General features: G+C 42.5%; 1 protein-coding gene across 2 annotated transcripts in view; it reads left to right on the forward strand.

Annotated features, from left to right (window-relative positions):
• Positions 1-26610, forward strand: part of Magi3 (membrane associated guanylate kinase, WW and PDZ domain containing 3) — a 194388-nt gene that overhangs the window by 160110 nt on the left and 7668 nt on the right. For both annotated transcript variants that reach the window (XM_048363205.1, XM_048363206.1), the window contains exons 10-19: positions 1183-1788; positions 3182-3213; positions 5576-5732; positions 8713-8804; positions 10821-11013; positions 13055-13243; positions 19730-19918; positions 21575-21677; positions 22369-22495; positions 23031-23174. In XM_048363205.1, coding sequence (XP_048219162.1) covers positions 1183-1788; positions 3182-3213; positions 5576-5732; positions 8713-8804; positions 10821-11013; positions 13055-13243; positions 19730-19918; positions 21575-21677; positions 22369-22495; positions 23031-23174 — 1832 coding nt within the window. The remainder of the gene's footprint in view (positions 1-1182; positions 1789-3181; positions 3214-5575; positions 5733-8712; positions 8805-10820; positions 11014-13054; positions 13244-19729; positions 19919-21574; positions 21678-22368; positions 22496-23030; positions 23175-26610) is intronic.

The following is a 26610-nucleotide window of genomic DNA, read 5'->3' on the forward strand; positions in this document are numbered from 1 at the left end:
GTAACCTAGAAGTGGATGCATGGCTCTAATAGTAGAATGCCAACCTTGAGTTAAAAAGCCAAATGAGAGCACGAGGTCCTGAGGTCAAGATCAACACAAAGAAAAAAAAGAATACAAAAGCAAAATGTTTGAGAGTGTGCCTCAAGTGGTTGCAAGACTCTGACTTCAAATTGCAGCATGAGCAAAAAATAAAAAGATGAGAGTGAGGTTTTTCTGTTGAGTTTTCAATTTTGACCTTTCTTCCCATTTTGTCTATGAAACACATTTTATGACTACGATACATATTTGCTGTCAAAATTTTATAATACAACGCTAGGTTTACTACCTAAAGCTTACCTAATTTGCATAGCGATACTATTCCTCCATGAAAATTCTGTGAGTTTTCATTAGGTGAAGAAAAATAAAAATTTCCAGTTAATCTCATTTTGTATCTTCTTAGATTATAAAACAAATTTTTATGGACTAATATTTCTAACAGCATTCATGTTGATTGTTTTTATATATTTTTTTATTATCAAACTGAATTACAGAAAGGTTACAGTTTCATACATTAGGCATTGGATACATTTCTTGTACTGTTTGTTACCTCATCCCTCATTCCTCATGTTGATTTTTGAAACCTACACACCAAAGCACTTTAATGTGTCTGTGATCTTTTAAATAATTGTAAATAAAAGAATCAAATGGATGAGAAAAGAGGGCAAAAGCACCCAGGTGGTGATTTTGTGTAGTGGTGATTCTGCAACCAGAGTGATCATCATTTTGTAAACCACAAGGCAATACCACACTTGTTTGGTTTTTGTTTTTATTTTTGGTGCGTTGGTCATGGGGCTTGAACTCTGGGCCTGGGCGTTGTCCCTGAGGTCTTCGGCTCAAGGCTAGCACTCTACCACTTGAGCCGTAGCACCACTTCCAATTTTCTGGTGAGTAATTGGAGCTAAGAGTCTCACAGACTTTCCTGCCCAGGCTGGCTTTGAACCACAATCCTCATATCTCAGCCTCCTGAGTAGTTAGGATTACAAGTGTGAGCCACTGGGGCCTGGCCAAAACCACACTTTATAACACGTTTCAGTATCTTAAATGTATCCACCACTTGTATTGAATTATTATTTTAGCTTTTCCTGTCGATGAAAACAATCACCTTATTTGGTGACTTAAAGTTCTCCTGTTGTATTTTCTCAGGTGATGTGATTGTGGATGTCAATGGCAACTGTGTCTTGGGTCACACCCATGCAGAGGTTGTCCAGATGTTTCAGTTGGTGCCTGTCAACCAGTATGTCAACCTCACTTTGTGTCGTGGTTATCCACTCCCTGATGACAGTGACGATCCTGTGGTGGACATCGTTGCTGCTACTCCTATCATCAATGGACAATCATTAACAAAGGGAGAAGCTTGCGTGAATGCTCAGGACTTGAAGCCAGGGGCAGTGGTTCTGGACCAGAATGGAAAATCAGGACATGCATTGATGAGTGATTGTCTAGATGGTCCGTCAGAGCCAAGTGAACAGAGAGCATCCATGGCATCCTCCAGCAGCTCCCAGCCAGAGCTAGTGACTATCCCTTTGGTGAAGGGCCCTAAAGGCTTTGGCTTTGCGATTGCTGACAGCCCTACTGGGCAGAAGGTTAAAATGATATTGGACAGTCAGTGGTGTCAAGGACTTCAGAAAGGGGATATAATTAAGGAAATTTATCATCAGAATGTGCAGAATTTAACACATCTCCAGGTGGTGGAGGTGCTAAAGCAGTTCCCAGTAGGTGCAGATGTGCCTCTGCTTATCTTAAGGGGAGGTAAGTAACTGCAACCAAGAGGAGTGAGTGTGGAGACAATGGTACCCCTTAGGCACCCTCCACACAGGCAGGTGCACTCCCCAACAGCGCCCCTGGCAATTAGTCTGTGTTTTCCTTACCATTCTGTCTGCTGCTGTCTCTAGCAGCATCCTTTTCCACAGTGTTTTAGTTATTATTGGTCGCACTCACATCTCCCATTGTATTCTTTTTAAAATCTGATTGATGGCTTTAAAATCTGATTCACTGCACAGTATTGAGCTATTTCAAGTGAAATGTACCCTCTTAACCTCATTTTCTCTGTTAATGACAGTAATAGAAACTTTCCCTCAGTGGTACTTCACCTGGACTTAATCGTGCACCAGAGACCTCAAGGAAGAGCCAGTGTGTCTGCAGACATGAGACAAGGAGTAGCGGGGTAACCTGCTCCGCAGCGCCACCGTTCTGGCTGCATCTTTAGCTCTAGGCTCTGTTCATAAAGCTTAGTCAAACCCCACTGTGCTTATGTGAGGGAAGTGAAATTTTTATATTCTAACGTCATCAGCTGACATGAACTGCTCTCATCTATTGTAAATCCAGTTTCAAGGACTAACCACAAAGATGTAGGCGTTCTCAATTCCATACCATTTTAAAGAATGGAATGTTGGGCTGGGAATATGGCCTAGTGGCCAGAGTGCTTGCTTGCCTCGTAAAGAATGGAATGTGTGCTTTATCTCTTCTATCACTTTGGCTTGCAGTTTTCCTGCTTGAGACAAATGAGCATTTTAACTTCATTGGAGAGTTTTTCCTCTTCTCATTTCTTTGAATCATTTGGGCTTCTCCTCTGAGTAAATGGTAGAACATGCTCAGAATTAGGTTTTTAAAAAAATCCCTTTTTAGGGCTGGGGATATGGCCTAGTGGCAAGAGAGCTTGCCTCGTATACATGAGGCCCTGGGTTCGATTCCCCAGCACCACATATACAGAAAACGGCCAGAAGTGGCGCTGTGGCTCAAGTGGCAGAGTGCTAGCCTTGAGCGGGAAGAAGCCAGGGACAGTGCTCAGGCCCTGAGTCCAAGCCCCAGGACTGGCCAAAAAAAAAAATCCCTTTTTAGTGCTGAAGGGTCTCCCAGGGCTTCAACAAATTGTCAGACACTTCTGTGTTCATCTCCTACCTTGCTACACGTTGCTCCTTTGATGAAGGGAATAAAACTTTGTTTAACAATAATCCTATTCATGCCTTAGGACTGTTATAAAAACAGTACAAGATCATGTATGTATAATGCTTGACACATGGGAGGAGTTAGATAAGAACTTATAGCCTACCAAAAGCTATAACTCATTTTAACATAAGTATTATTAGTGTTTGTGATCTAAGAATGCTTCCTCTGTTTTTAACATGTGACTCATTTTTTTAAGGTCCTCCTTCACCATCTAAAACTGCCAAAATGGTGAGTACCACAGCAATCCTCAAACACGTCTGTCCTGTGCCCTGGGAGGCCCGTGCTCACTGCTGTGAGGGCAGCTGCCCTGGGTGCTGGGGTGATGGCTGGAGGGTCAGGAGACCTGTGCTGCTGGCTATGAAGTCCTGGGTGGAGGCTGAACTAAGTCTTGCTGCTAAAGGAGCACGAGAAGCCCAAACTGCCAGTAGCCCTGTCCTCTAGTAAAATGTGGTAAACTGGAGCCCATCCATCGAGGTCCTGTGCTTTCTGATTCTGAGGAGCAAGGACTGGAGTAGTTCAGCATGAGCACAGAGGACAGACTATTATGTCTGCTTGCTGATGCCCCAAAAGAAGCCGTGGTAGCAACTCTTCATGTCATGGAGTCTGTAAATACCACATTGAGATGACCCTCTCACACTTAGCACTAAGAAAACCCTTCTCACCTGTGTCCTTACAAGCTAAGTTTACTTGTATCAAAGTGGCAGATGGTTAGACTCAGAAGGGAGTCTTCTTTGCATTCTTTGGAATAACCTGAGCAGCCTATAGAGATCTAGACAGAGAAAAAGAATGTGACAGTGGGTGCACCAAGTAACGCTGCTGAGGAAGAAGCCACGTACTCACCCAACCTACACGTCCACACCTCGTGCACACAGAGAGGAAAACGGCTGTGTGTTTAAGCCCTGATTTGGGGCTGGTCAGCTCAAGTTTTTTCACCTTCCAGTTGAAAGTTGGTCTCCCAGAATGATAAACCACAGGAAAGGAAATATCACCTGATACTATTAAATGGATTAATTCTTTCCAGCCCACCAAGTAGAAATCCTCTGCAGATTTTGTATTTCGTGGCTCAAAGTAAAAAAAAAAAAATAGCCTACCCTTTAAAAAATGTTTATTGTCAAGGTGATGGTATACAGAGAGATTACAGTCATGTGCGTAAAGTAGTGAGTGCATTTCTTGTCACCCTCCCTCATTTTCAGTCTGCCCTTTTTACAGGCGGTGTATACCACTGGTCTAGTGTGAACACAGTTTCCCCTTGTCCATTCAGTTTTAAAGTTTCTGTGTTTCTCTACTTCCCCTGGCAATCATTTTGCTCCTTTGCCACTAGGTCAGTTTCATAATCCATGCCCATGCAACCATAGTGACTTGAATGCTGCACAGCTGAAGGAAGGCTCTAGGGACCTTTAACTGCTTTGACAGGCCCTAGGGCCTGTGAGGAGGGGCTAGGAAGCTGTTTTGTCTTCCTGCCAGGTGCCTGAGTTTGGGTTACTAAGGAGTTCAGGTAGTACAGAACTGTGAAGTGAATAAAACCCCTCTTCACTCCCTAGCAAGCTGATCTCTGGTCCATGTTAATTATTCAGTATACACATCTATAATCTCACTCTCGGCCGAAGTTCAGGGTAACAAGGTATTCTCAAAGCCAATAGTTTAGACTCTTGATTGAATTTCATATTTGAATTTATCATTAAAGAAGTTCTTTTGAGCAGGGAGCCAGTGGCTCACACCTGTAATCCTACTACTCAGGCTGAGATTTGAGAGTCAAGGTTCAAAGCTGGTCTGGAGAGACAAATCTGAGAGACTTATTGGCAGATAACCACCAAAAAGCCAGAAGTGGAGGTAGCTCAAGAGGTAAAGCATGAAGCCACAGTACACAGCACAAAAAATAATAATAAAGCAGAAAGAAAAAGAGAAGGAAGAAAGAAGAAGGAGCCATTTTGCTTGACTATTTTGGGAAAATCCTATCAGAATAGTTAAAGTATGAAAATAGGCTAGTCTACCCTCTGTTTTGTGACTGTCTGCCTGCATGGAGTGTTTTCCCATAATGCATTTCCATTGGCCTGCAGAGTTTTCACCTAAATCAGAGTTTCTTCTCCATCCCATTTTCCTAGAGAGAGTATGTCATCTTGAGCATCTTCATTGCAAATTAAATTCAGCAACTAGAAGGTTGGGCTTATCAAGAATTTTCTGAAGGGGTTCCTGTGCCTCCCTGTCGTACGTACAAGGGCTCCTGTTGTGTTTCTATTTATCTTCAAGTCAAAGTCAAATCATGCTTGGTAGTGCAAGTTTGGCACGACTGCTCAGTGTGAGACTGAGTCTTCTGCCTGGCACACGTGCAGACATTTTCATGTCAGTTACAGGCTTTGCAAGTGAATTCCCATGCATATGACTGCTGGGTAGTTATGGCAGTTGGATTCTGAACCCTCTTGGATTTGTCTTCCTGGGCTGGCTTTGAACGTCAATCCTAGAGCTGGACCTGCCACCTGAGACCTTAGCTGGGTCCTTAGATGTGTCTTCAGTTGACATATCCCGTGCACATGGCAGTTTTTTGAATTAATAATCTTTTTACTTTTAAAAAATGTCTTTTTTCTGTTTTTAGAAAACAGATAAAAAAGAAATTTCAGGAAGTTTGGAGGCCATAAATGAGCCCATTCCCCAGCCCATGCCTTTTCCACCCAGCATTATCCGGTCAGGATCTCCAAAATTAGATCCTTCTGAGGTCTACCTGAAATCTAAGACTTTATATGAAGACAAACGTAAGTAGTTGTGTGGCATTTTCAAGAGTGCATGATAAATTTTTTTAAATGGTCACTTTCCTGTGTTTCAAAAGCATATTGAGAATTACTCCCTCCTTACCATTTTAATAGGACTCTGAGCTTCACTCACATGCCCTCAGTGGTTTTTTCCTAGCTGTGTGAAGGTGCCAGCCATCCTATTAGGAACTGGAATAGAGAGATAAGTATGTTACATAGTCCTGTACCATCAATGTTATTAAACTTAAAAGTAAAAGACAAATATGTAGCAAGCAAGTATACAAATAAGTACCTATGGCCTCTCAGGTCAGTGATGGAAGGTTGGATTGAATAAATTGCAATCTGGATTCAAAAGTAGATAATTTTATCAGTGTGAGTACTAGGAAGTGTCAGGTAGAGCTTCAAACAGGAGGAGAGGCTTACACCAAGTGAGGGTAAGAGATATTTATGAGAAAAATAAAAAGGAAAGGCAAAAAGCATTGCAATTGCACATGGCTGGGTATGGTTGGCCAGAGATAAAAGCAGGAACAGATTGTGAAGAGTTGTTGGAGCCCTTCTGAGAAAGTTGGTATCGGCCATATAAAAAATAGAACTGGAAGAAAAAAAAAAAGACAGAATTGGACATGGTGGCACATGCCTGTAGTCCCAGCACTCAGAAGGCAGAAGATCATGAGTTCAAGGCTAGCCTGGGCTACAAGGCAAGACCCTGTATAGAAAGAAAGAACAGAGGGAGAAGGAAGAAAGGAAGGGAGGAAGAGTGGAGGGAGTGAGTCATGAAATGGTTTTGACTACAAGAAAATACTGAATTTGAGCGTTAGGAAGATTTTTCTAGCAGAAATGTGGAGGATGTATGAAAAAGAAACCTCAAAGAAAAGTCAACTTCTTAGAGGAGTCTGTCTGAGGAAAGAAAAAGCACAAAGGCAGAAATTTACTTACTAATAAAAAATCTTTTCCAATCTAAAATTGCAGATTTATGTATGATTAATTTTCTTGTTTAAAAAACTAAATTTGGTCTCATGCCCAGTTACCTGAGAGACAGAGATAGAAGGATCACAGTTCAAAGGCAGCTTACACACACACACACACAAAAAAAAAATAGTGAGAATTTATCTTAAAAATTAGGCTGGATCCCAAGTATGTGGGAAGCTAAAAGTAGGAAGTAGGCCTGAGCCTGCTCAGGAAAAGATGTATGAAACCATCTCTGAAAACGAAAGCAAAAAGTGCTGCAAGTGTGGCTTGAGAGGTAAAGCACAGGCCCTGAATTGAAAACCCTAGTACTGCCCCCCCCCCAAAAAAAAGGAAAGAAAAGAAGGATTCTATCTACATGTGCTGTTTGTAGTCCACCCTGAGCTAAAAAGTGAGAACCTATCTCCAACAACAAAAAATAGATTTATATCTACCTTAAAAAAGACATACACAATTAGAAGCATCATATGAAGCTGACACTTTATACTTACTTAACTAGTTGCAAATCATAACCTTGCTATTTTCAGGCTATGTTCAGAAAGGTGAAGACCAAGTGTCAGCATAGCAAAGCAGAGATTTAAATTAGTATCACTGTGTGGAAAACTTTTTCTCTGACTTCCCATGGGATTTGTGCTTTTTATTTATTTGTTTTTAAGTAGTTGTACAAAGGGGTTTTGATTCAGTGAATCAGATTATGAGTTTGTCTTAAAACATTCTTACTTTTGGTACATTTGGCTTAGGACCGTTCTAATTTCTAAAGTTCTGTTTCTTTTTTCCTGCTGGGAGTTGAACCCCAGGCTAAGAACACACTTTTCACACTGAGTTGTACCACAGAATATAAAGTTCTATGATTCCAATAGAAGTACTTATCAAGAAATTATTTGACTATAAAATCAGGCCACAGAACAAGGCTCTTGGTTTCTTTCTCTTCCTACTGCTCGTTTTCATATTAAAAGAAAGAAGATATTGATTCCAAACAATATTAATAGTTTATCCTATACCACATTTCACTTTTTTTTTTTTCAACTTTTTCTCTCATTCCCCTCCCCCCCCCCCCAGCTTGAACTCTTGGCCTGGGCACTTTCCCCGAGCTCCTTTTGCTGAAGGCTAGCACTCTACCATTTGAGCCACAGTACTACTTCCGGCTTTTTCTGTGATTTAATTACAGATAAGAGTCTCATATACTTTCCTGCCTGAGGTTGGCTTTTAACCACAATCCTCAGATCTCAGCTTCCAGAGTAGCTAGAATTACAGGCACCCAGCTTCCAGCTTTTCTTTTTTCTCTTTTTAGTAAATATACCTTACTTAGAAAGAACACTAATATTTTCCCAGAGACATATTCTTAGTCATGAAATAGGTTTTCTTGACTTCGTGTTCTGATAAATACAGCCTGTCGTTAGGGGAACTGAGCTGTGTGGGGTAAAAGCCCAGGCCCTTGAAATGCATCTGGGTCAAAATCAGCTCCGCCACTCACCCGATCACCCTCTACAAGTCACTCGGGCCTTCATTTCCCCACTTAGTAGGTAGGGCAGTAAGAGGTTGTCATTGATACCTGCTTTCTTTAAAATACTATACTTTTGCAAAATTAGGCTACATGGATAATTCATGTGAAAAATTTTAAGAGTATAATAAGCATTTTATGGTCTCTTTCCTAAGATTTAAAGTACCTCACTTAGATCATTTGTAGCTAACAAACATCAAATGACTGGATAATTGTGGATTATATGTTGTAGTACTGAAGGGACAGCATTAGAAGTTAATGACCCTCTTTACTGAATGTATAGAATCCACACAAATTTTCCTGAACAGTCTTGTTACAGTTTGGTTAGCACTTCAAACAGATTTATATTCCAGTATGTGTCTTTCATGCACTTAAGTAAAATTTCACATATCTAGAAATTATGAGATTATACATAATTGAATTGCTCTATAATTGTATCCTACTAAATACTGAACTTGATTTTAATACTTTAAGTATGAACAAAATATTTACTTTATGTTTTCTGATTTTCCTTAGCACCAAACACCAAAGATTTGGATGTTTTTCTTCGGAAACAGGAATCTGGGTTTGGCTTCAGGGTCCTGGGAGGAGACGGACCTGACCAGTCTGTAAGTGTAAATCTTTGAAGTCTCTCGAGTGGTGATTCAGTGGAGCATAGTGTTTTTTGTTTGATTTCCTAATGTTTTTCTTTTTTTAGTTTAATTTTCCTCTAGCGATTTTCTTTCTTCGTGTGTGTGTATGTGTGTGTGTGTGTGTGTGTGTGTGTGGTGTGCCAGTCCTAGGGCTTCAACTCAGGGCCTGAGCGCTGTCCTTGAGCTTCATTTTGCTCAAGGCTAGCACTCTACCACTTGAGCCACAGCTCTACTTCTGGCCTTTTGAGTGGTTAACTGGAGATGAGAGTCTCCTATCAGGGGTGGCTTCAAACCTTGATCCTCAGATCTCAGCCTCCTAAGTAGCTAGGTATGAGCTGCACCTGACTAGCAGTTTTCTTAATATAAGGAAGAAGACATTTCTGTGAGTAATATCTTTCCTCAGTTAACATGGAATAGCTTAAGCCAACAACTGTAGCTGAAAACATGTCCTCTGAGAACTGGATGCCATTATACCTGCAATCCTAGCTACTTAAGAGGCTGAGATCTGAGAATTGCAATTCAGAGCCAGCCCAGGCAGGAAAGTCAGTGAGACTCATCTCTAATTAACTACCAGAAAACCAGAAGTGGTGTTGTGGCTCAAAGTGGTAGAGTGCTAGCCTTGAACAAAGAGAGCTCAAGGACAGTGCCCAGGCCCAGAGTTCAAGCTCTATGACGGACCAGGAAAAAAAAAAATAGTCAGCTATAATTCAAACACTTTTTGATTTACTTTTCTGTGTAAACAAATGAGGCTTACTTGGAGCTAGAGCTAGAGCCCAATGGTAGCAATGCACCTAGCATGCACAAGGCCTGCTTCCATCCTAGACACCCCAAAAACAGAAGCTTATCTTAACTTTCCATTTAGTTTTGCCTTTGCTAAGCAGATTCTAAGACATCTTCTCTAGGAAACCTGTTATCCATCGAGGTACCAGTGGCTCATGCCTGTAATTCTAGTTACTCAGGAGGCAGCTGAGATCTGAGGATTTGGGTTGTAAGCCAGTCCGTGAGACTCTTACCTCCAGTTAACCAGCAAAAAGAAGTGGAGCTGTGGCTCAAGTGGTAGAGTACCAGCCATGAGCAGAAAAAGCTAAGCAAGAGCAAGAGGCCCTGGGTTTAGGTCCCAGAGGAACCCTCTGGTCCTGTGTCCTCTGTGCCAAGGTCTTAACCTTGTAAATGCTCTGTAATACCCTCTGTGCTCTGTCTGTCTGTCTTATGGCTTGGCAGGACTTCCCTGCTGTTCCTTCTGTTAGCTCTGAAAGCTGAGGAGACAAAATAATTCCATTTCTGTCCAGAAAGCCAAAGACTTAGATCTGCAAAGCAGTTCAGCTCTAGCATTTTGCTTATGCAGTGGTCCTACATAAAATTAGTTTGTAGAACAAACAGTGGATTTCATTTTGAAGTTTTGCCCTTATCTTATTTTTGTTTATTGTAGTACTGAGCATTGAGGTCTGTGCTTGGCCTCTACCATTTGAGCTATGCCTCCAATCTTTTTTCTTTGTTTTCTAGGTAGGGTCTTATGCTACTCTTTTCACAGAACCCATATCTTCCTACCTCTGCCTCCAAAGTAGCTGGAACCACAGGCATGTACCACATGACTGTCCCTGACCCTTGCCTTTAAATGGCAACAAGTAATGTGGCCTGTAGAATTTCAGAATGTATTTACATTTTATTGTCAAAAAAGAGTGCACTGTTAGGCTTAGAAGTTAGTTGAATAAAAGTAGTATTTTAAAATGTCAGGCTTCTTTATATTTCTGAATAGAATGTTTAATGTATAAGTATGTTCTAACTAGTCTCCATTGGTAATTGATCAAGGCCTGATGATCTAGAAGGACTCCAGAATAGTGATTAAATGAGGTACCATTTTTCTGAAATGTGACTTTCCTAGATAAATTGTGGACATCTGTTGGTTCTCACAGAGTTGAGTCAGGAAGGTCTTAACTCTCCAGCCAATCTTTGTACACTGTATAGCCAGCCTGTACTTTACTGTCTTACCAGATATATATTGGAGCCATTATTCCCCTGGGAGCAGCTGAGAAAGATGGCCGGCTTCGTGCTGCTGATGAACTGATGTGCATTGATGGAATTCCTGTCAAAGGGAAGTCACATAAGCAGGTCTTAGACCTCATGACCACCGCTGCTCGAAATGGCCATGTGCTACTGACTGTCAGAAGAAAGATCTTTTATGGAGGTATGTAAACCTCTTTCTGCTCTGAAAAGTTAAAAAGGAAACAGCTTATCTTCTGTGTAGTTTTACAGGATTCTTTTCTTTGTTCAAGAGTAGCACCTGGGTATGATGGTGCCTGTAATCCCAGCACTTGGGAGACTGAGGTGGGAAGATAGAAAATTACAGACCATTCTAGGCTACCCAACAAGACCTTATCTCAAAAATCTATATAACTTAATTTATATGATCTAGGATCCTATTATGGAGAAGCCATGTAATATAATGGTAGTATTAGCAAAAAGAAACTTTGAATATCTACATTAAGATTATATGATTTAATAAATTTTACCACTGTTTATCTTAGATGAAATGCTTCCAAAAATAATGCAGTTATTTGATCACAACAACATATTCCCTTAGCTGGGTAGCAGAAGACTTTGAGTCCTGGTGGAATCCCAGACAGTCAAGGAAAGTGGACTATTTCTCCAGTTCAGTCTAAGTGCTTGCACTGTCTCACGTGCAGGGATCATTTTCTTCAGCCCTCACAATGTTCCCATGAAGTACTGTTATGACCTAGGCATGCATGGTTGTACAGTGACTCAGGAGGTGCCTTGTAAGCAGTAGGACCAGAATTAAGTTTTAGGATTTACCTGCAGAGTTTGGGGTCTAAACCTTGACACTAGAATATGAACATTTGTATCTGCTTACTTAGCTGCTCTATAGTCCCAGCTCCTAGAAGATTCCCTGCCTGCACAGGTGGAGACTAGAAATGTCGATAACGTGATGGCTAGTGACATCACTGTTTTCCTTTTCAAATGTTTGTTTCTTGCTAGAACTGAACACAGGACCTCACATGTTAATTAAGCACATGTTCTGCCACTGGGCTACATATCTCCAGCCCCTTGGCATCACTGTTTTTTATTCGTTGAGATAAAACATACATCCTGCTACTATCAAATAGGTTAAGCCAGACACCAGTGGCTTATACCTGTAATCCTTAGCTACTCAGGAAGATGAGATCTGAGGATCACAGTTCAGAGCCAGCCCAGGCAAGAAAATCCATGAGGCTCTCATTTTTAATTAACCATTTAAAAAAAACACCTGGAAGTGGAGCTGTGACTCAAATTTAGAACACTAGCCTTGAGATAAAAATGCTCAAGGTCAGCTCCCAGGCCCTGAGTTCACCCCAGGACCGGCACACACACGAAAAAGATGGGTTAACTGCCCATTTTCTGGAGAGTCTACATGAATCTATGCCAAGCAAGTCTGCTGTTCACTAACAGTGGGAGAAAGAAAGTGAGAACTGCTTATGAGAAACTTGTATTATCTCATCAGTCAGAAAACTATGGCAGAACACCTGGTAGGGGGCTGGGAATGTGGCTTAGTGGTAGAGTGCTTGCTAGCATGCATGAAGCCCTGGGTTCAATTCCTCAGTATCACATAAACTTTGTTTATGGAAGTAGAGCTGTGGCTCAAGTGGTAGAAGCTCAGGGACGGTGCCCAGGCCCTGATTTCAAGCCCTAGGACTGGCAAAAATCAATGTGTGTCTGTACATGTATATATTTTTCACACATATGTATGTATGTGTCTGTGTATGTATGTATATAGTAGAGACAAATCCTGTGAGACAGGGAACAGTTTGAATGACAGCCCTCTGGGCACTTTCAACTTTCAGACATGAATGGATATCATTCACTAAACTGTTACATTCAGTTAATTTTGAAAGGAAGTTTACATTATCAACTTCTATTCAAATTACTATCAAGAGTCATAAACCTTGACACAACCAAGCAATTCTTGGAAGAATTTTTTTTTACAGTCAAATCTCACTGAAGCTCATAAAAGCTTTAGTTTTCCACTTGTACACCTTAGAATTTTGGAAGTCATATGGACTGCAGCTGACTGTATATGTACTTGGATCACACTGGAATCTCACTTGATAGCTATTTTTCTGTTCTTCATGTTATTAAAGACTAAATTTAATTTGAGAGACAACACAAAAGCAATTATTTAGCAAAAGGATCATGGTTTTCCAAAATATTAATACTAATCATGTTGATTATAGAGAAACAGCCTGAGGATGATGTCTCCCAAGCCTTCAGTTCATCACAGAATGCATCTCCCCATCTGAGCCGAGCAGAACTCCCAACTAGGTCTGTTCCCCAGGAGGCCTACGATGTTGTCTTACAACGAAAAGAAAATGAAGGATTTGGCTTTGTCATCCTCACCTCTAAAAGCAAGCCACCTCCAGGAGGTAAGGGCTGCTATATGTCTACTCTCCTGCAAGGCCAGTTTCAGAGCCTACCATTGGAGCATATGAAGCTGATGGAGGAATATATACATGTGTAGATTGTCTTAGAGACTTTATCTTTTTAAAGAATAAGTAGTACTTATCTTCAAAATCAGCTCATCTGAGCCAGACCTTCCAGGTTTCAGGTTTAACTGTTCATAAAATAAGTCTCAGAAGCTCAGTTTGCATCAAATTATATTGGGGCTGATGCTGGTGGCTCACACTTGTAATCCCAGCTGCTCAGGAGGCTGAGATCTGAGGATCAGTTCAAAGCCAGCCCGGGCAGGAAAGTCCAAGAGACTCTTATTTACAGTTAACTACAAAAAAAGCCCCAAATGGCATTGTGGCTCACATGGTAAAGTACTAGCCTTGAACAAAAAAAAAGGACAACGTCCATGCCCTGAGTTCAAGCCCCAGGACCAGCACACAAACAAAAACACTATACTAGGAAAATATATCAGGCAAAGACTGAGGTTTTTTGTTTGTTTGTTTGGTTGGTTTTTTGCCAGTTCTGGGCCTTGTACTCAGAGCCTGAGCACTGTCCCTGGCTTCTTTTTGCTCAAGGCTAGCACTCTGCCACTTGAGCCACAGCACCACTTCTGGCCATTTTCTATATATGTGGTGCTGGGGAATCCAACCCATGGCTTCATGTATATAAGCAAGCACTCTTGCCACTAGGCTATATTCCCAGCCCAAGACTGAGTTTTTTAAAAGTCCTTTTTCAATTTGGAGAATAGATTTTTTGGTTTTTATTAGAGAAATCATGGGAAGAAGTAAAATTGGGCTGTGAATGTGGCTTAGTGGTAGATGGTTGCCTAGCATGCATGAAACTCTGGGTTCAATTCTTCAGGACCACATAAACAGAAAAGGCTAGAAGTGGGGCTGGGGATATAGCCTAGTGGCAAGAGTGCCTGCCTCGGATACACGAGGCCCTAGGTTCGATTCCCCAGCACCACATATACAGAAAACGGCCAGAAGCGGCACTGTGGCTCAAGTGGCAGAGTGCTAGCCTTGAGCGGGAAGAAGCCAGGGACAGTGCTCAGGCCCTGAGTCCAAGGCCCAGGACTGGCCAAAAAAAGAAAAGGCTAGAAGTGGCACTATGACGAAGTGGTAGAACGCTAGCTTTGAGGGAAAAAAAAACTCAAGGACAGTGCCCAGACCCTGAGTTCAAGCCCCAGGACTGAGGGGGGTGAGGGTGGGGCTCTATGGAATAAAGGAGTAAAAATCAATTAATAGAAAGTCTAGACTCAAATATTTAATAACAGTTGCTTTATTCAAAATATAAATTACCCTTGTAAATGATAAGAAATATTCCTAAGAAACATCCCTACTTTGCATATATCTTTCATTGATGGGTGTAAGAGTTTTGTTAGAACCTTCAAAAATTAAATGTTCTGAGGCAATCTTAACAAAATGTTGCATCTGAGAAGGTTGAATGTATGAACATACATAAGCAGTGCATATGGAGTGGAGGAAGTGTACATAGTAAGTTCAGCGTTTAAGGATTCAGCAAATTAATACCTTATCTTGATGCTTCTAAGAAAGTAATCTTTACGTATTAATGAGAAAATCCAGTTGAATAAACGATCAAGACATTGGTATTTGTGTATTGTGCTCATCTAGTAACTTTACTTTTTTAAGTCAAGTATTAAAAAGAAGATCTTCAACGATATGAGTATGCTCTTTCTTCTGCAAGGGAAATTGATTTTTCCTTGGGTAACAAGATCCCTTCAAACTAAGTGGTCACTAGAACCTTATTAAAAAAGCAAACACCTTCAAAAAAGTGCTATGAGCCACACCAATTTGCAAATGTCTTGCTAAAATTCATGCACACGTGCAAAGAAAGACCTGTGGCCTGGATGAATAATTGCAGTAGTACCAGGGCACTGCTCACTGATACTCGTTTCCGTTTTCTGAGAGCAGTTGCTATGGTGACACTTGGAAGTATCACTGCTACCATGAGAACGGTTGTATAGCCTGTGACAGAAAAAGGAAAGGAAAGCAGCCTATAGGTGGTTTCATGTTGTATCATTGGAAAGCAGACGTCTCAGCCATGTAACGTGTGGGCAGGGATGGGAGGGGGAAACTGGTGAAAAGTAGAGGAAGGGGTGACATTGTCCAAGAAAGAATGGTACTCACTCCCTGACTAATGAAATGGTAGTCCCTCTGTATATCACATTAATAGTAACAAAATTTAGAAAAACAAAGCAGATAACCACTTAGGATGATCACAAAGAGCTTCATGTGATGAGGGCTAACCACTTCTTATACTGAAGATATTCCCTTTCTAGCTCTGCAACAGTAGGGGAATATCTAGTGCTCACCGTACAGCTAAGCAGTGCAGAGGAATGCAATAAAAAGTTGTATTATTTAAATATGTCTACACATATTCTCATATTTAAATTGTCAGAATATTTTTGTTTACTTAAAGTAGGTTTTTACTCTTTGAATGACTTTATCTGTGCATATGTCTGATCTCTGAAGAAGAGAGTATCATTAACTGTTGGGTTTTGTACTTGGACAAACATGGATTCATGCCCTCACTTGTGCCTTTGAATGACAGACTAATTCTTAAGTCACTTGCATTGCAAATGTGTCAGTTCCTCTGAGCGAGGATGGTGGCGTGGTCTGATCTCTTGAAGAGTGAGGAGCAGGGCTCATAATGCATGTGGAGCCTGGGCCTTTGGTCCGTGGTCCTTCCGGTGCCTGTGGGAGCAGCCATCGGCACTATCAGCATCATTTTTGTTCTTGTTTTGATTTTCTTTTTCTTGTTTGTCAGGGGTTTGAACTCTGGGCCTGGGCACTGTCCCTGAGCTCTTTCTTGCTCAAGGCTAGTGCTCTACCACTTTGAGCCACAGCACCACTTCCAGTTTTCTGGTGATTAACTGGAGATAAGAGTCTCCTGGTGGAAGTGGTGCTGTGGCTCAAATGGTAAAGTGCTAGTCTTGAGTTGAAGTGCTCAGGGACAGCATCTAGGCCCAGAGTTCAAGCCCCATTACCGACCAAAAAAAGAGCCTCATGGACTTTCCTGCACAGGCTGGCTTTGAACCGTGATCCTCAGACCTTAGTAGCCTCCTGAGGAGTTAGGATTACAGGTGTGAGCCATCAGCGCCCAGCTCTTGTTTTGATTTTTATGACAGCATCTTATAATACTGTCCAGGGCGGCCCTGAGTTCATGAGTTTCAGCAATCCTCTTTACCTTTCCAGGTAACTGGGGCTACTAGTGCCCACCAACACCTAATGACTTCATTTTTTAAAGAAACCTTAAAAAGTTAATATTTAATACTGGGATGGGAAGGAAAGCCTCGTTAAAATGTGAGATTGAGGCAACTGCTTACAAGTGTCAGGAAATGATGAACATCTCCAGCGTTAAATGAGACTCAGGCTGGGCTGGGGATATGGCCTAGTGGCAAGAGAGCTTGCCTCATATACATGAGGCCCTGGGTTCGATTCCCCAGCACCACATATACAGAAAACGACCAGAAGTGGCGCTGTGGCTCAAGTGGCAGAGTGCTAGCCTTGAGCAAAAGGAAGCCAGGGACAGTGTTCAGGCCCTGAGTCCAAGGCCCAGGACTGGCTAAAAAAAAAAAAAAAGAAGAGACTCAGGCTGTCAATAAATGTTACATAATGTACTTGAGGTTTCCCTCATGGCACACAACCAAACTGGTAATGCCACTAAGCTGCTAGCTAATAAATCTCACAGAAAGCTGAGCCCTCTGTCATTGTCTCTCACAGGTAGAAGAGTCATAGGTAGTGCAGAGTCCACAGAGTCTGCGAAGTTTCTGCTTTCTGTGACAGAAGTGGGTAGTGTAGGCAGAGGCGCAGGGCCTCCCTGCAACAGTGCATTTCTTTGTTGTGGACCTTGTCTCAGTCTATGTAGGTTACTTTGTTTCTTCGAAGTGATGTATGTCTCCAAAAGAGTTCCTGATTGCACCTCTGCTTCCAGTTTTGAGATTCTGAGATTCCTCACGACTGATGGCCAGAAACCAGGGTCCCAGCCAGTGTCCTCAAAGCATGTCTTGGTTGAGGAGCTTGGTGCTCAGAAAGGCCTCTCTTTTGGGTGAAAATGGCATGGCTCATTCTTACTTCACCAGACTTTACAGTGCTACTCTTACCCTATGCTTCTCAGTCCTACTTGCAAAAGAGTTCGTTCCATGTACTATCCTTTGTTTTCCTGAAAAGAAATGCTTAAGACCACTAGTATGATCTTAGCAGCTGGATAGCCAAGCTGTAAGACAGATTGAGGCAGAGATGAATGCGGGTGAATGTGGGGCTTTTTGGTAGGTTCCCATAGACTGCACACCAACACAAACAAGGCAGAACTTAGGCCCTCACACAGCTGCGAGTGCTCTAAAGGAGTGGCTGGAAAACCATCCCTGTCCACTCTCATTGTTGAAACATGATCTTCTGCTTGGCCCAGTGGTGAGTCAGACTCCTGGAAATGACAAGACAGTAACAATGGACTTATCTTCCCTCACCTGGACAGCTAGCCCTTTAAGTATGGACCACCATGTGCTAATTCCTTGCCCTATTGCTTGCATGGTGAGACTTTAGAGATTTTCTTTGATGTTCTCCCAGATCTGGGCAAACCCCTGTTGGCCTGCTGGTTACCCTTATTCTCAAGGGACTAGAATGAACACTAGTATATGAGTGAATTTTTTCTAAGGAGGAGAACTGTTGCTTGAATATTGCAGGGTTGCCATGTGATATTTCATTGCTTCTGATGAACTACCTTTGTGTACTGTGAACCAGCTCTCAATGCATCTGTTTGCAAGGAAAATGGACTCACTAGTGTTTGACATCATTCAGAGATAAAGGGTCTTTGCCTCAACATTGATATCTTAAGACAAAATCTCCCACTTTCTAGTCCTGGAAGAGCCACGGTACTGTCTGTAAGGGCATAAATCATGGCCAAGACTAACTTTTCCATTCCAAATGAAGGTCTATTAAAATGTCCAAAAGTATTCCTAGACATGATTCAGAAGTACTAGTAAGGAATGTTTTGCTAAGGAATAAACATAGTTCACAATGCCATCTAAAACTATTTGTTATCCTTAGTCTTATCAGTCGACTCAAGTGCCTGGTAAGTCTGCTGACCTAAGCTAGGAAACTGTCAGTGAACACAGACAGGCACAGGCGATAGATACATGGCCTGGCAAGATTCTCTTCACGTCTAAGAACTTGTTTTAAACTCTGATAACAGCACAGTGTCTTGCTCTGAGCTGGTGTAGGATAGACAGCAGCATGCTGAGCTGGAGGCAAGGCAGAGCCAGGGGGCATCTTCTACAGATGTGTCAGGCTCTACCTGGATTTCTGAACAGTAATTATGGAGTCCTAACCTTGAGTTGGGCTTGCATTATTTAAAAGCTGCCTTTTGGGCGTAAATGCCCTTTCAGCAGAGCCAGAGTGTTACTGCAGCATTTTCTAAAGCAGCTAAAAACTTGATGTAGCTCTAACGGCTAATCACAAACAATGAAATGTCAGCTTCCCTGAGATCTGATCAGTATCTGCGAGATCACTAGGAAATTGCAAATTGAGTTATCACATGAGGAACAGATCCATGACCAGTGACACTGGTTAGCCTGATCATGAGGACCTCACGAAAGCAGAGGCTGTGGAGGAGAGACCGTGGGGACTGGTGGCAATGGTGGACTGCACAAGAGACAGGAGGAGCGAGGACCTGCCTAGCAAGTTCAGGGTCCTGTGTTCAAACCCCGCTACTGCCAGAGGAATAGGAGGAGGAGGAGGAAAAGAGGCTTTGGGTAAAGCCTGTATGGTCCTTACAGTCAGCCCTCAGAGGACAGCTTCCTTGACATCCACAGAAGAAAAGATGCTGTTATTAGGCTCCCCTGCTTATCTCGAGGTCTTGGGGAAGTTCTGTCCCTACCCACTGAAGCCTTTATGGGATTCTTGCTCTTGCGTGCATCACCCGCTCTTCCCCTGGCAGCCTTTGGATAGTGCCAGCTTCCCCGGTTGCATCCTGGCTATTCCACTCACGGCGCTAAAGGTTCCTGAACAAGGTTTCTGGTAAATGGCAAGGTTTATCTCAGGAGTCTATGCCTGTGGTGGTTCAGATATAAATGCACTTAGATGAGATGCTCACCTCAGTGCTTCTTCGCTATTTTTAATTTCTTTTTGTGCTGGTCCTGGGGCTTGAACTCAGGTCCTGAGTACTGTCTCTGAGCTTTTTTGCTCAAGGCAGCACTCTACCACTTGAATGACTCCTGGATTTTTGCTTATTAACTGGAGATAAGAGTCTCAAGGACTTTCCTGCCTGGGCTGGCTTCAAACCTCCATCCTCCTGAGTAGCTAGGATTACAGACATGACCCATTGGCACCTGGCATTTGGTAAAGAGTTTCTTTTGGTGTTATCAATAATAACAATAAGGATGAATCCAACATTAGCAACTTTCATACATAATTGAAATCTTGGGGGGTTCTTTCCCATAGTTATTCCTCACAAAATTGGCCGTGTCATAGAAGGAAGCCCAGCTGACCGCTGTGGGGAACTGAGAGTTGGAGATCACATTTCTGCAGTGAATGGGCAGTCCATTGTGGAGCTCTCCCATGACAGCATTGTGCAGCTGATCAAAGATGCCGGGGTCACCGTCACACTGACCGTGGTCGTTGCAGAAGAGGGTGAGGAAACAGTAGCCTTGCCTTTCCCCCACTGATCTCAGAGGCACAGAGCCTGCAGTGTCACCTGATTCCCCGCTGTCATAGAACCTGTGCCCCCAGGTCTCACTGTTTACCTTTCCATCTAATGAACTTCAAAGACAGTTGATGTAAGATTCTCAGCAGCTCGTGAAAAACAGGCCTGCTAGTGAGTGGTGGCCATTTATTTATGTGAAGAAGCAAGCACCCAGAAAGGAAAGCATGCTAACAAATACTTTTCACATCTGGTTTTCTTAAACAAATGTCTTGGGCCTCAGTTTGAGTGGGAGAAGATCTACGAAACAGCTCAGAGGAAGGCGCTGTGGATTCTGAACCTTGTGTCAGGCCCAGGCTGTCATTCTGGGCAGCTTTCCAAATAGAGGCTGGGGGACGGCGAGCAAAGGGGGCATAAGACACAAAATGGGCAGCTCTGCAGGGGGTCTGGCTTTGCTGTAAAGCAGCCTCTTAATCAGTAAGAGTCTCTAATTAGAGACATTTTTAACCAGTCCAGGTTCTATGTTTATGAATGACTACGTAACTATGCAGTACTCCTCTTGGGTTTTTTCAGCCTTGTAAAACTAGTGAGAAGACAAAAACACAATTGTGAAGGAGCCATCTTTGTAAAAATTCTTCATATAGTAATGTTATTCATGATCTTATTTCCCTGTCAGCTTCTAGATCTTTCATCTTTCCTTCTTTGCTCCCCTCCCTCCCTTCTCTTCCCCTCCCCTCCTCCTCTTCTCTGCATGCCCATCTCCCCCCCCCCCCCCCCCCAGCTCTCCTATGTATTGTGAGTCTTGCTAGTTTGGGATTCCTGAGCACAAGAGTCCTTCCCACCTCAGCCTCTCAAATGCTGGGACTACAAGTAAACCACCACACCCAGCTTCTATTACTTGATTTCTTTTTATTTTTTCTAGTCTTGGGGTTTGGACTCAGGGCCTGAGCTCTGTCCCTGGCTTCTTTTTGCTCAAGGCTAGCACTCTACCACTTGAGCCACAGCACCACTTCTGGCTTTTTCTATATATGTGGTGCTGAGGAATCGAACCTAGGGCTTCATTTATACAAGGCAAGCACTCTACCACAAGGCCATATTCCCAGCCCCTATTACTATTAACTTCCTTTTTTTCTTGGTACTGGTCCTGGGGCTTGAATTCAGGGCCTCGGCACTGTCTCTGAGCTTTTGTGCTCAAGGATAGTGCTCTACCACTTTGAGCCACTTCCAGCTTTTTTGTAGGCAAGAGTCTTACAGACTTTCCTGCTCAGGCTGGTTTTGGACCACTATCCTCAGCTTCCTGAATGGCTAGGGTTACAGGTGTGAGCCACCAACACCCAGTTGTTTGTGGGGGTTTTTTGAAATTAGGGTTTAACTCAAGGCCTCATGCTTGCTCGGCTGGCAATCTACACATGAGCCATGCCTCCAGCCCTTTTCATTGTTTTTTTTTTTTTGGAGTTCTTTGAGCCAGGGTTCCACTAACTTTGTCTGGGTGGGCTTGGATTCGAAATCTTTCTTATGTGTGCCCTGCTTCAGTGTGCACCACCGTGCTTGGCATGCACAGCCTCCTAAAATACAGTCACAGCCCCGCTGAAGCCCCTGGGGCTTCTGTGCAGATTCTGATTTCTGCTGTTTTCTCGTTTACCCAGAGCATCATGGCCCACCATCAGGAACGAGCTCTGCCAGGCAAAGCCCAGCGCTGCAGCACAGGCCCGTGGGGCAGCCACAGGCCCGCCACACGCCTGGAGACAGGTGGGCTGTCCGTGGGTTCGAGGTTGTCCTCCTCACCTCCCTGCTCCCACCCACCCATGCGGTTGCTCGGGAGCCAGCTGCTAGGGGTCAAAAGGCAGCTCTCATATACCTCCTCTGCCTTCCTCGTGCCTGCCACCCCAGCCAGCCTCCATCGCAGGCAGGCGCAGCCACCAGCAGTGCCCAAACAGTGAGTTCCAAGATAGCAGCATTCAGCTCCACTCCTCATGGTCACCTTGTTTCGGGAGGGAGGCATCAAGTGTCTTCTCAGATTACCTGAGCGGAGCAGGATGGCATTTTCTGCATACATAATCCTTTCCTCTTTTATTGAAAATACTGGTCATAGAACAAAATCTAGATTTCCAGACACTCGGCATCTGTGTAGGCATCTCCCGGCTACAGGAGAGCCACTTCTCATGGTGACAAGGGACACTTACCTGCCTGGTCTCCTTCAGTTATGTGAGTACAGTGCTCCTTGAGAGACACAGCACCAACGCGCTGTTGAGCAAGAAGGAATGCTGAGCTTCAGGCAACCACCAGATTTTTCTCATCATCCTAGTTCTAAGTGGTCTGTCTGCTGGCAATTTCCAGAGGGAGATTGGCCAGGGGCCACTTTAGGAGAAAAGAAATGAATCTGCTTGTCCAAACGTTCTCATTTTCTCAGTTCAGTCAGTACCTGGTTTCTCTCTTCCAGAATGGCCTTGGAAGGAGAAGGTGGGAAAGACGGGCCCACCTCCTTCAGACACTCACGGTCTGACCACAAACCCCTCGCCCAACCCGACACTGCTGTGATCTCGGTCGTGGGCAGCCGGCACAATCAGGTACATGTCCACACACTGCACTCTGGCTCACAGGTGAACTTGGACTACACACATGTTCTGATGGATTATTTTTCAAGGATTAGTAATTATTGTAACCTGCTTTGTGCTTAGCCTTTGCTTGGTTTGCTTCTATGAGGGATATAAAGAATAAGAGGAAAGTTTACCCTAGAGAAAGGGGGATCTGAGTGGTGATGAGGTACTTACTTGCAAGAGCCTGGGGCCACAGCTGGTCACAGTAGAAGTCTTTGGTGTTTTGCTTCTTTCTCAGGAAGTAACTAAATCCCTTAAAGGAAGCACTTTCTAAACTGCTGTTCTCCACTGGTTCTGATGTACACTGACCAACTAGGAGACATTTCTGCTCCAGGTGAATTTAGGCCATGTTTGTAAAATGCGAGTTACTCTCCAATCAAAGCTGCATTCTTTGTTTTTGCTGTAGTGATGTGTGTGGAGAGAATAAATCCATTTTTCAAGCCATCCAGGTCATCTTTCTTTACCATGTAGTGTATGAGAATTGCCTCCTACCTCTCTCTTCCAGAGCCTGGGCTGCTGCCCCGTGGAGCTGGAGCGAGGCCCTCGGGGGTTTGGCTTTAGCCTCCGAGGCGGGAAGGAGTACAATATGGGCCTGTTCATCCTCCGCCTGGCTGAGGACGGCCCTGCCACCAGAGACGGCAGGATTCATGTGAGTGGGCTTCTGGCTCTAGACTACAGGCAACTAAACATTTAAAGTGAATGAAAGCCTGAATCTAGAAGCAGGGTTTTTCCATCCGTAAGACCTAAGCCACCTGTCTTTCCCAGTGGTTTCATGGTTCCCTTCAGCACACAGTACCATGGCAGTCATACATACTGACTTTGTTCAGTAAGAAAAGCACTTTCTTTCTTGATAAGTAAAATATATTTCCATCTCATCAAAGTCTTGAGAAAAAAATAAAACAAAATAGAATCTTCGGTTCCTTCCAAGAAACAGTAAAATCAGTAACATGTACATCCATCTTGGCTGCCTGTCTGGATTTCAGTGGGAAGACCTGGCTCTTAGAGCCTGTAAGCTACCCCCTCCCTGCCTCACCTTTTTTGGTCTCCGAAATGGAACGTCATTTATTTAAAAATCATTTTGTTCATTAAAAAAAATTATCTTCTAAGTAGTTGTACAAAGAGTTGCCATTTAACATAGCAGTTTGTGAATACAATGCATCTTGCTCAACATTCTCTACCCATCCCTTCCCTCTTCTTAGTTCTGTTGGATATACATTGAATTATTAACTGCATTCTCCTCTTCTCTTCCTCTTCATTCATCTACTATTCCTCTCCCCTTGGCCATACCTCACTCCTTTCAAGTGGTGTTATATTTTGTTGAACTTTGACTTTGCCTTTCTATGGAATTACACATTTTGGGTTATCTTTTGAATCTACCATATTTCATTTAATACATTTCATTTGTATAAGTGTGCAGACCACTCAATGTATTTACTTGTAAGTGTATTATCTAAATCTAACTCCCACATATAAGGGAAAACATGTATCTTTGTCTCTCTAGGCCTGACTTACTTCACTTAACATAATTATTTCCCAGTTTTTCCATTTCTTTATAGATGGTACAATATCATTCTTTCTAATGGATGAATAAAATGCCATTGTGTATGTTTAAGATTTTTTTGATCCATTTGTCTATTGAGAGGCATCTGGGCTGATTCCACACCTTGGCTATGGTGACGAGTGCTGCAGTGAACATGGTTGTGCTGGTGGTTTTACTCTATCCTGGTTTGTTAATCTTTTGGAGTGAAATTGCCAGATCATTGAGCAGTTCTATGTTAATTTTTTGGGAGCCTCCATACTGCTTTCCAGAGTGGTAGAACAAGTTTACATTCCTTTTGGCCACATCCTCACAAGCATGTTATTGCTTTCTTGTTAATGGTCATTCTAACTGGGATGAAATGGAATCTCAGTGTTGTTTTGATTTGCATTTCCTTTATGGCCAGAGATGTTAAGCATTTCTTCATGTGCCTATTAGCCATTTCCACTTCTTCTGAGAAGACTCTCTTTAGTTCATTAGCACATTTATTAATCAGGTTGTTGTTTTTTTGAGTGTTTATTGTGTGTGCATGCATGTGTGTTGGTCCTGGGGCTTGATCTCAGGGACTGAACACCATCTCTGGACTTTTTCACTCAAGGTTGGCACTTTACTACTTGAGCCAGAGCTTCGCTTCTGGCTTCTTTAGTACTTAATTGGAGTCTCATGGACTTTCTTGCCTGGGCTGGCCTCAAGTCATGATCCTCAGGTCTCAGCCTCCTGAGTAGCTAGGATTATAAGCATGAGCTGCTAGCACTTGGCAAGAATTTTAAGTTTGTATATATTCATGATATTAGGTCATTGTCTGATGGGAAACTTCCCATTGTCTGATGGGAAACTTCCCATTTTGTAGGTTGTCTTGTTAGTTTGTTGGCTATGTCCTTTGCCATGCAGAAACTTTTGAGTAGATGCAGTCCCAAATGGGACTTGATAAATATTATGTCTTTTCTTTTATTTGCTGTGCTCCTAGATCTTTTCTGTGTCAAAGAGCCCTAATGTTTCTCCCACTGCTTCCTGTGATAGTTTCATGGTTTCCAGTTTTACATTGAGGTCTTTGATCCATTTTGAATTGATGTTCTGCCAAGGTGATCAGAGTCCAGTTTCAGTTTTCTGCATGTGGGTATCCAGTTTTCCTAGCACCATTTGTTGACGAGGCTGTATCTCTAATAGCCTATGTTTTTAGTTCCCTTATCCAATATAGATGGCTATAGGTCTCTGTGTTTATTTCTGGCTCTTTTATTCTATTCACTTGGTCCTCAGGTCTGTATTTGTGCCACTACCAAGCTATTTTCATTACTATGGCTCTGTAGTAGACTTTGAAGTTTGGTATTGCTACATCTAATTTCATACATTCTAATTACATACTAATTTCCCTGCGAAGGTTCTCTTTTGCAGTTTGGGGCATTTTATGATTCTATGTGAATTTTTGGATTGTTTTCCCTATCTCACTGAAAAATTGTGTGAGGATTTTCAATAGCTATTGCATTAAATTTATAGATTGTTTTGGGCAGTATTGCCATTTTCATGATATTAATTCGGCCAATCCAGAAGCATGAGAGGGTTTTCCTTAAGGTGTTTTTTTGTTTTGTTTTGTTTTTATAGTTTTCGCTGTAGAGGTCCTTCACATTCTTGGTTAATTCTAGTTTGTTTTTTTAATTTTTGAGTTTATTGAAAATGGAGTTGCTTTCCTGATTTCAGTCTCGATCTTCTCATTGTTGGCATAAAGGAAGGCTACTGATTTTTGTGAGTTGATTTTATGCCTGGCTACTTGACCAGTTTTGAATCAGCTATAGAAGCTTGAGGGGATGCGTCTATAGGGTCCTTCAAATATGGGATCATGTCATCTACAATGGGGATAGTTTTGCTTCTCTCTTCCCTATTTGAATCCATTTTATGTCTTTCTCTTACCTTATTACTCTTGCTAGGAATTCTAGTACTATATTGAAGAGGAGTAGAGAAAGTGGACATGCTTTTTTCATTCCTAGTTTTAGAGGAAATGTTTTAACTTTACACCATTAAATATGATATTGGCCATTTGTCATAAACAGCATTTATGATATATCCTACCTTCTCCAAATCTTATCATAAGAGGATGTTGGAGCCTGTTAGAACTCTGTGTACTACTGCATCGAAGATGTCATCTGCTCTGACATACTAAGGTTGTCACTGTATGCCAAGTCAACTTCTAGATCTGCATTTTCTATCTTTGGGATGTTAGCCAAAATATCATGCATGCAGCCCAGCACTGGTTGTTCACACCTATAATCCTAACTACTCAGCAGGATAATATCTGAGGATCACAGTTCAAAGATAGCCCAGGCAGGAAAGTCTGTAAGACTCTTAGCTCCAGTTAACCACCAGAAAACCAAAAGTGGAGCTGTGGCTCAAAGTGATAGAGTGCTAGCTTTGAGCAAAAAAAGTGCAGGGATAGCACTCAGGCTCTGAGTTCAAGCCCTACAGTCAACAACAACAACAAAAAGATTATAATAGTGCATGCAACAAAAATTATAGGCTTCACTTTACAAAATAATTAACTCACTGATAATCAGGT

This window comes from Perognathus longimembris, chromosome 15 (assembly GCF_023159225.1).
Source record: "Perognathus longimembris pacificus isolate PPM17 chromosome 15, ASM2315922v1, whole genome shotgun sequence".
Lineage (NCBI taxonomy): Eukaryota > Metazoa > Chordata > Mammalia > Rodentia > Heteromyidae > Perognathus > Perognathus longimembris.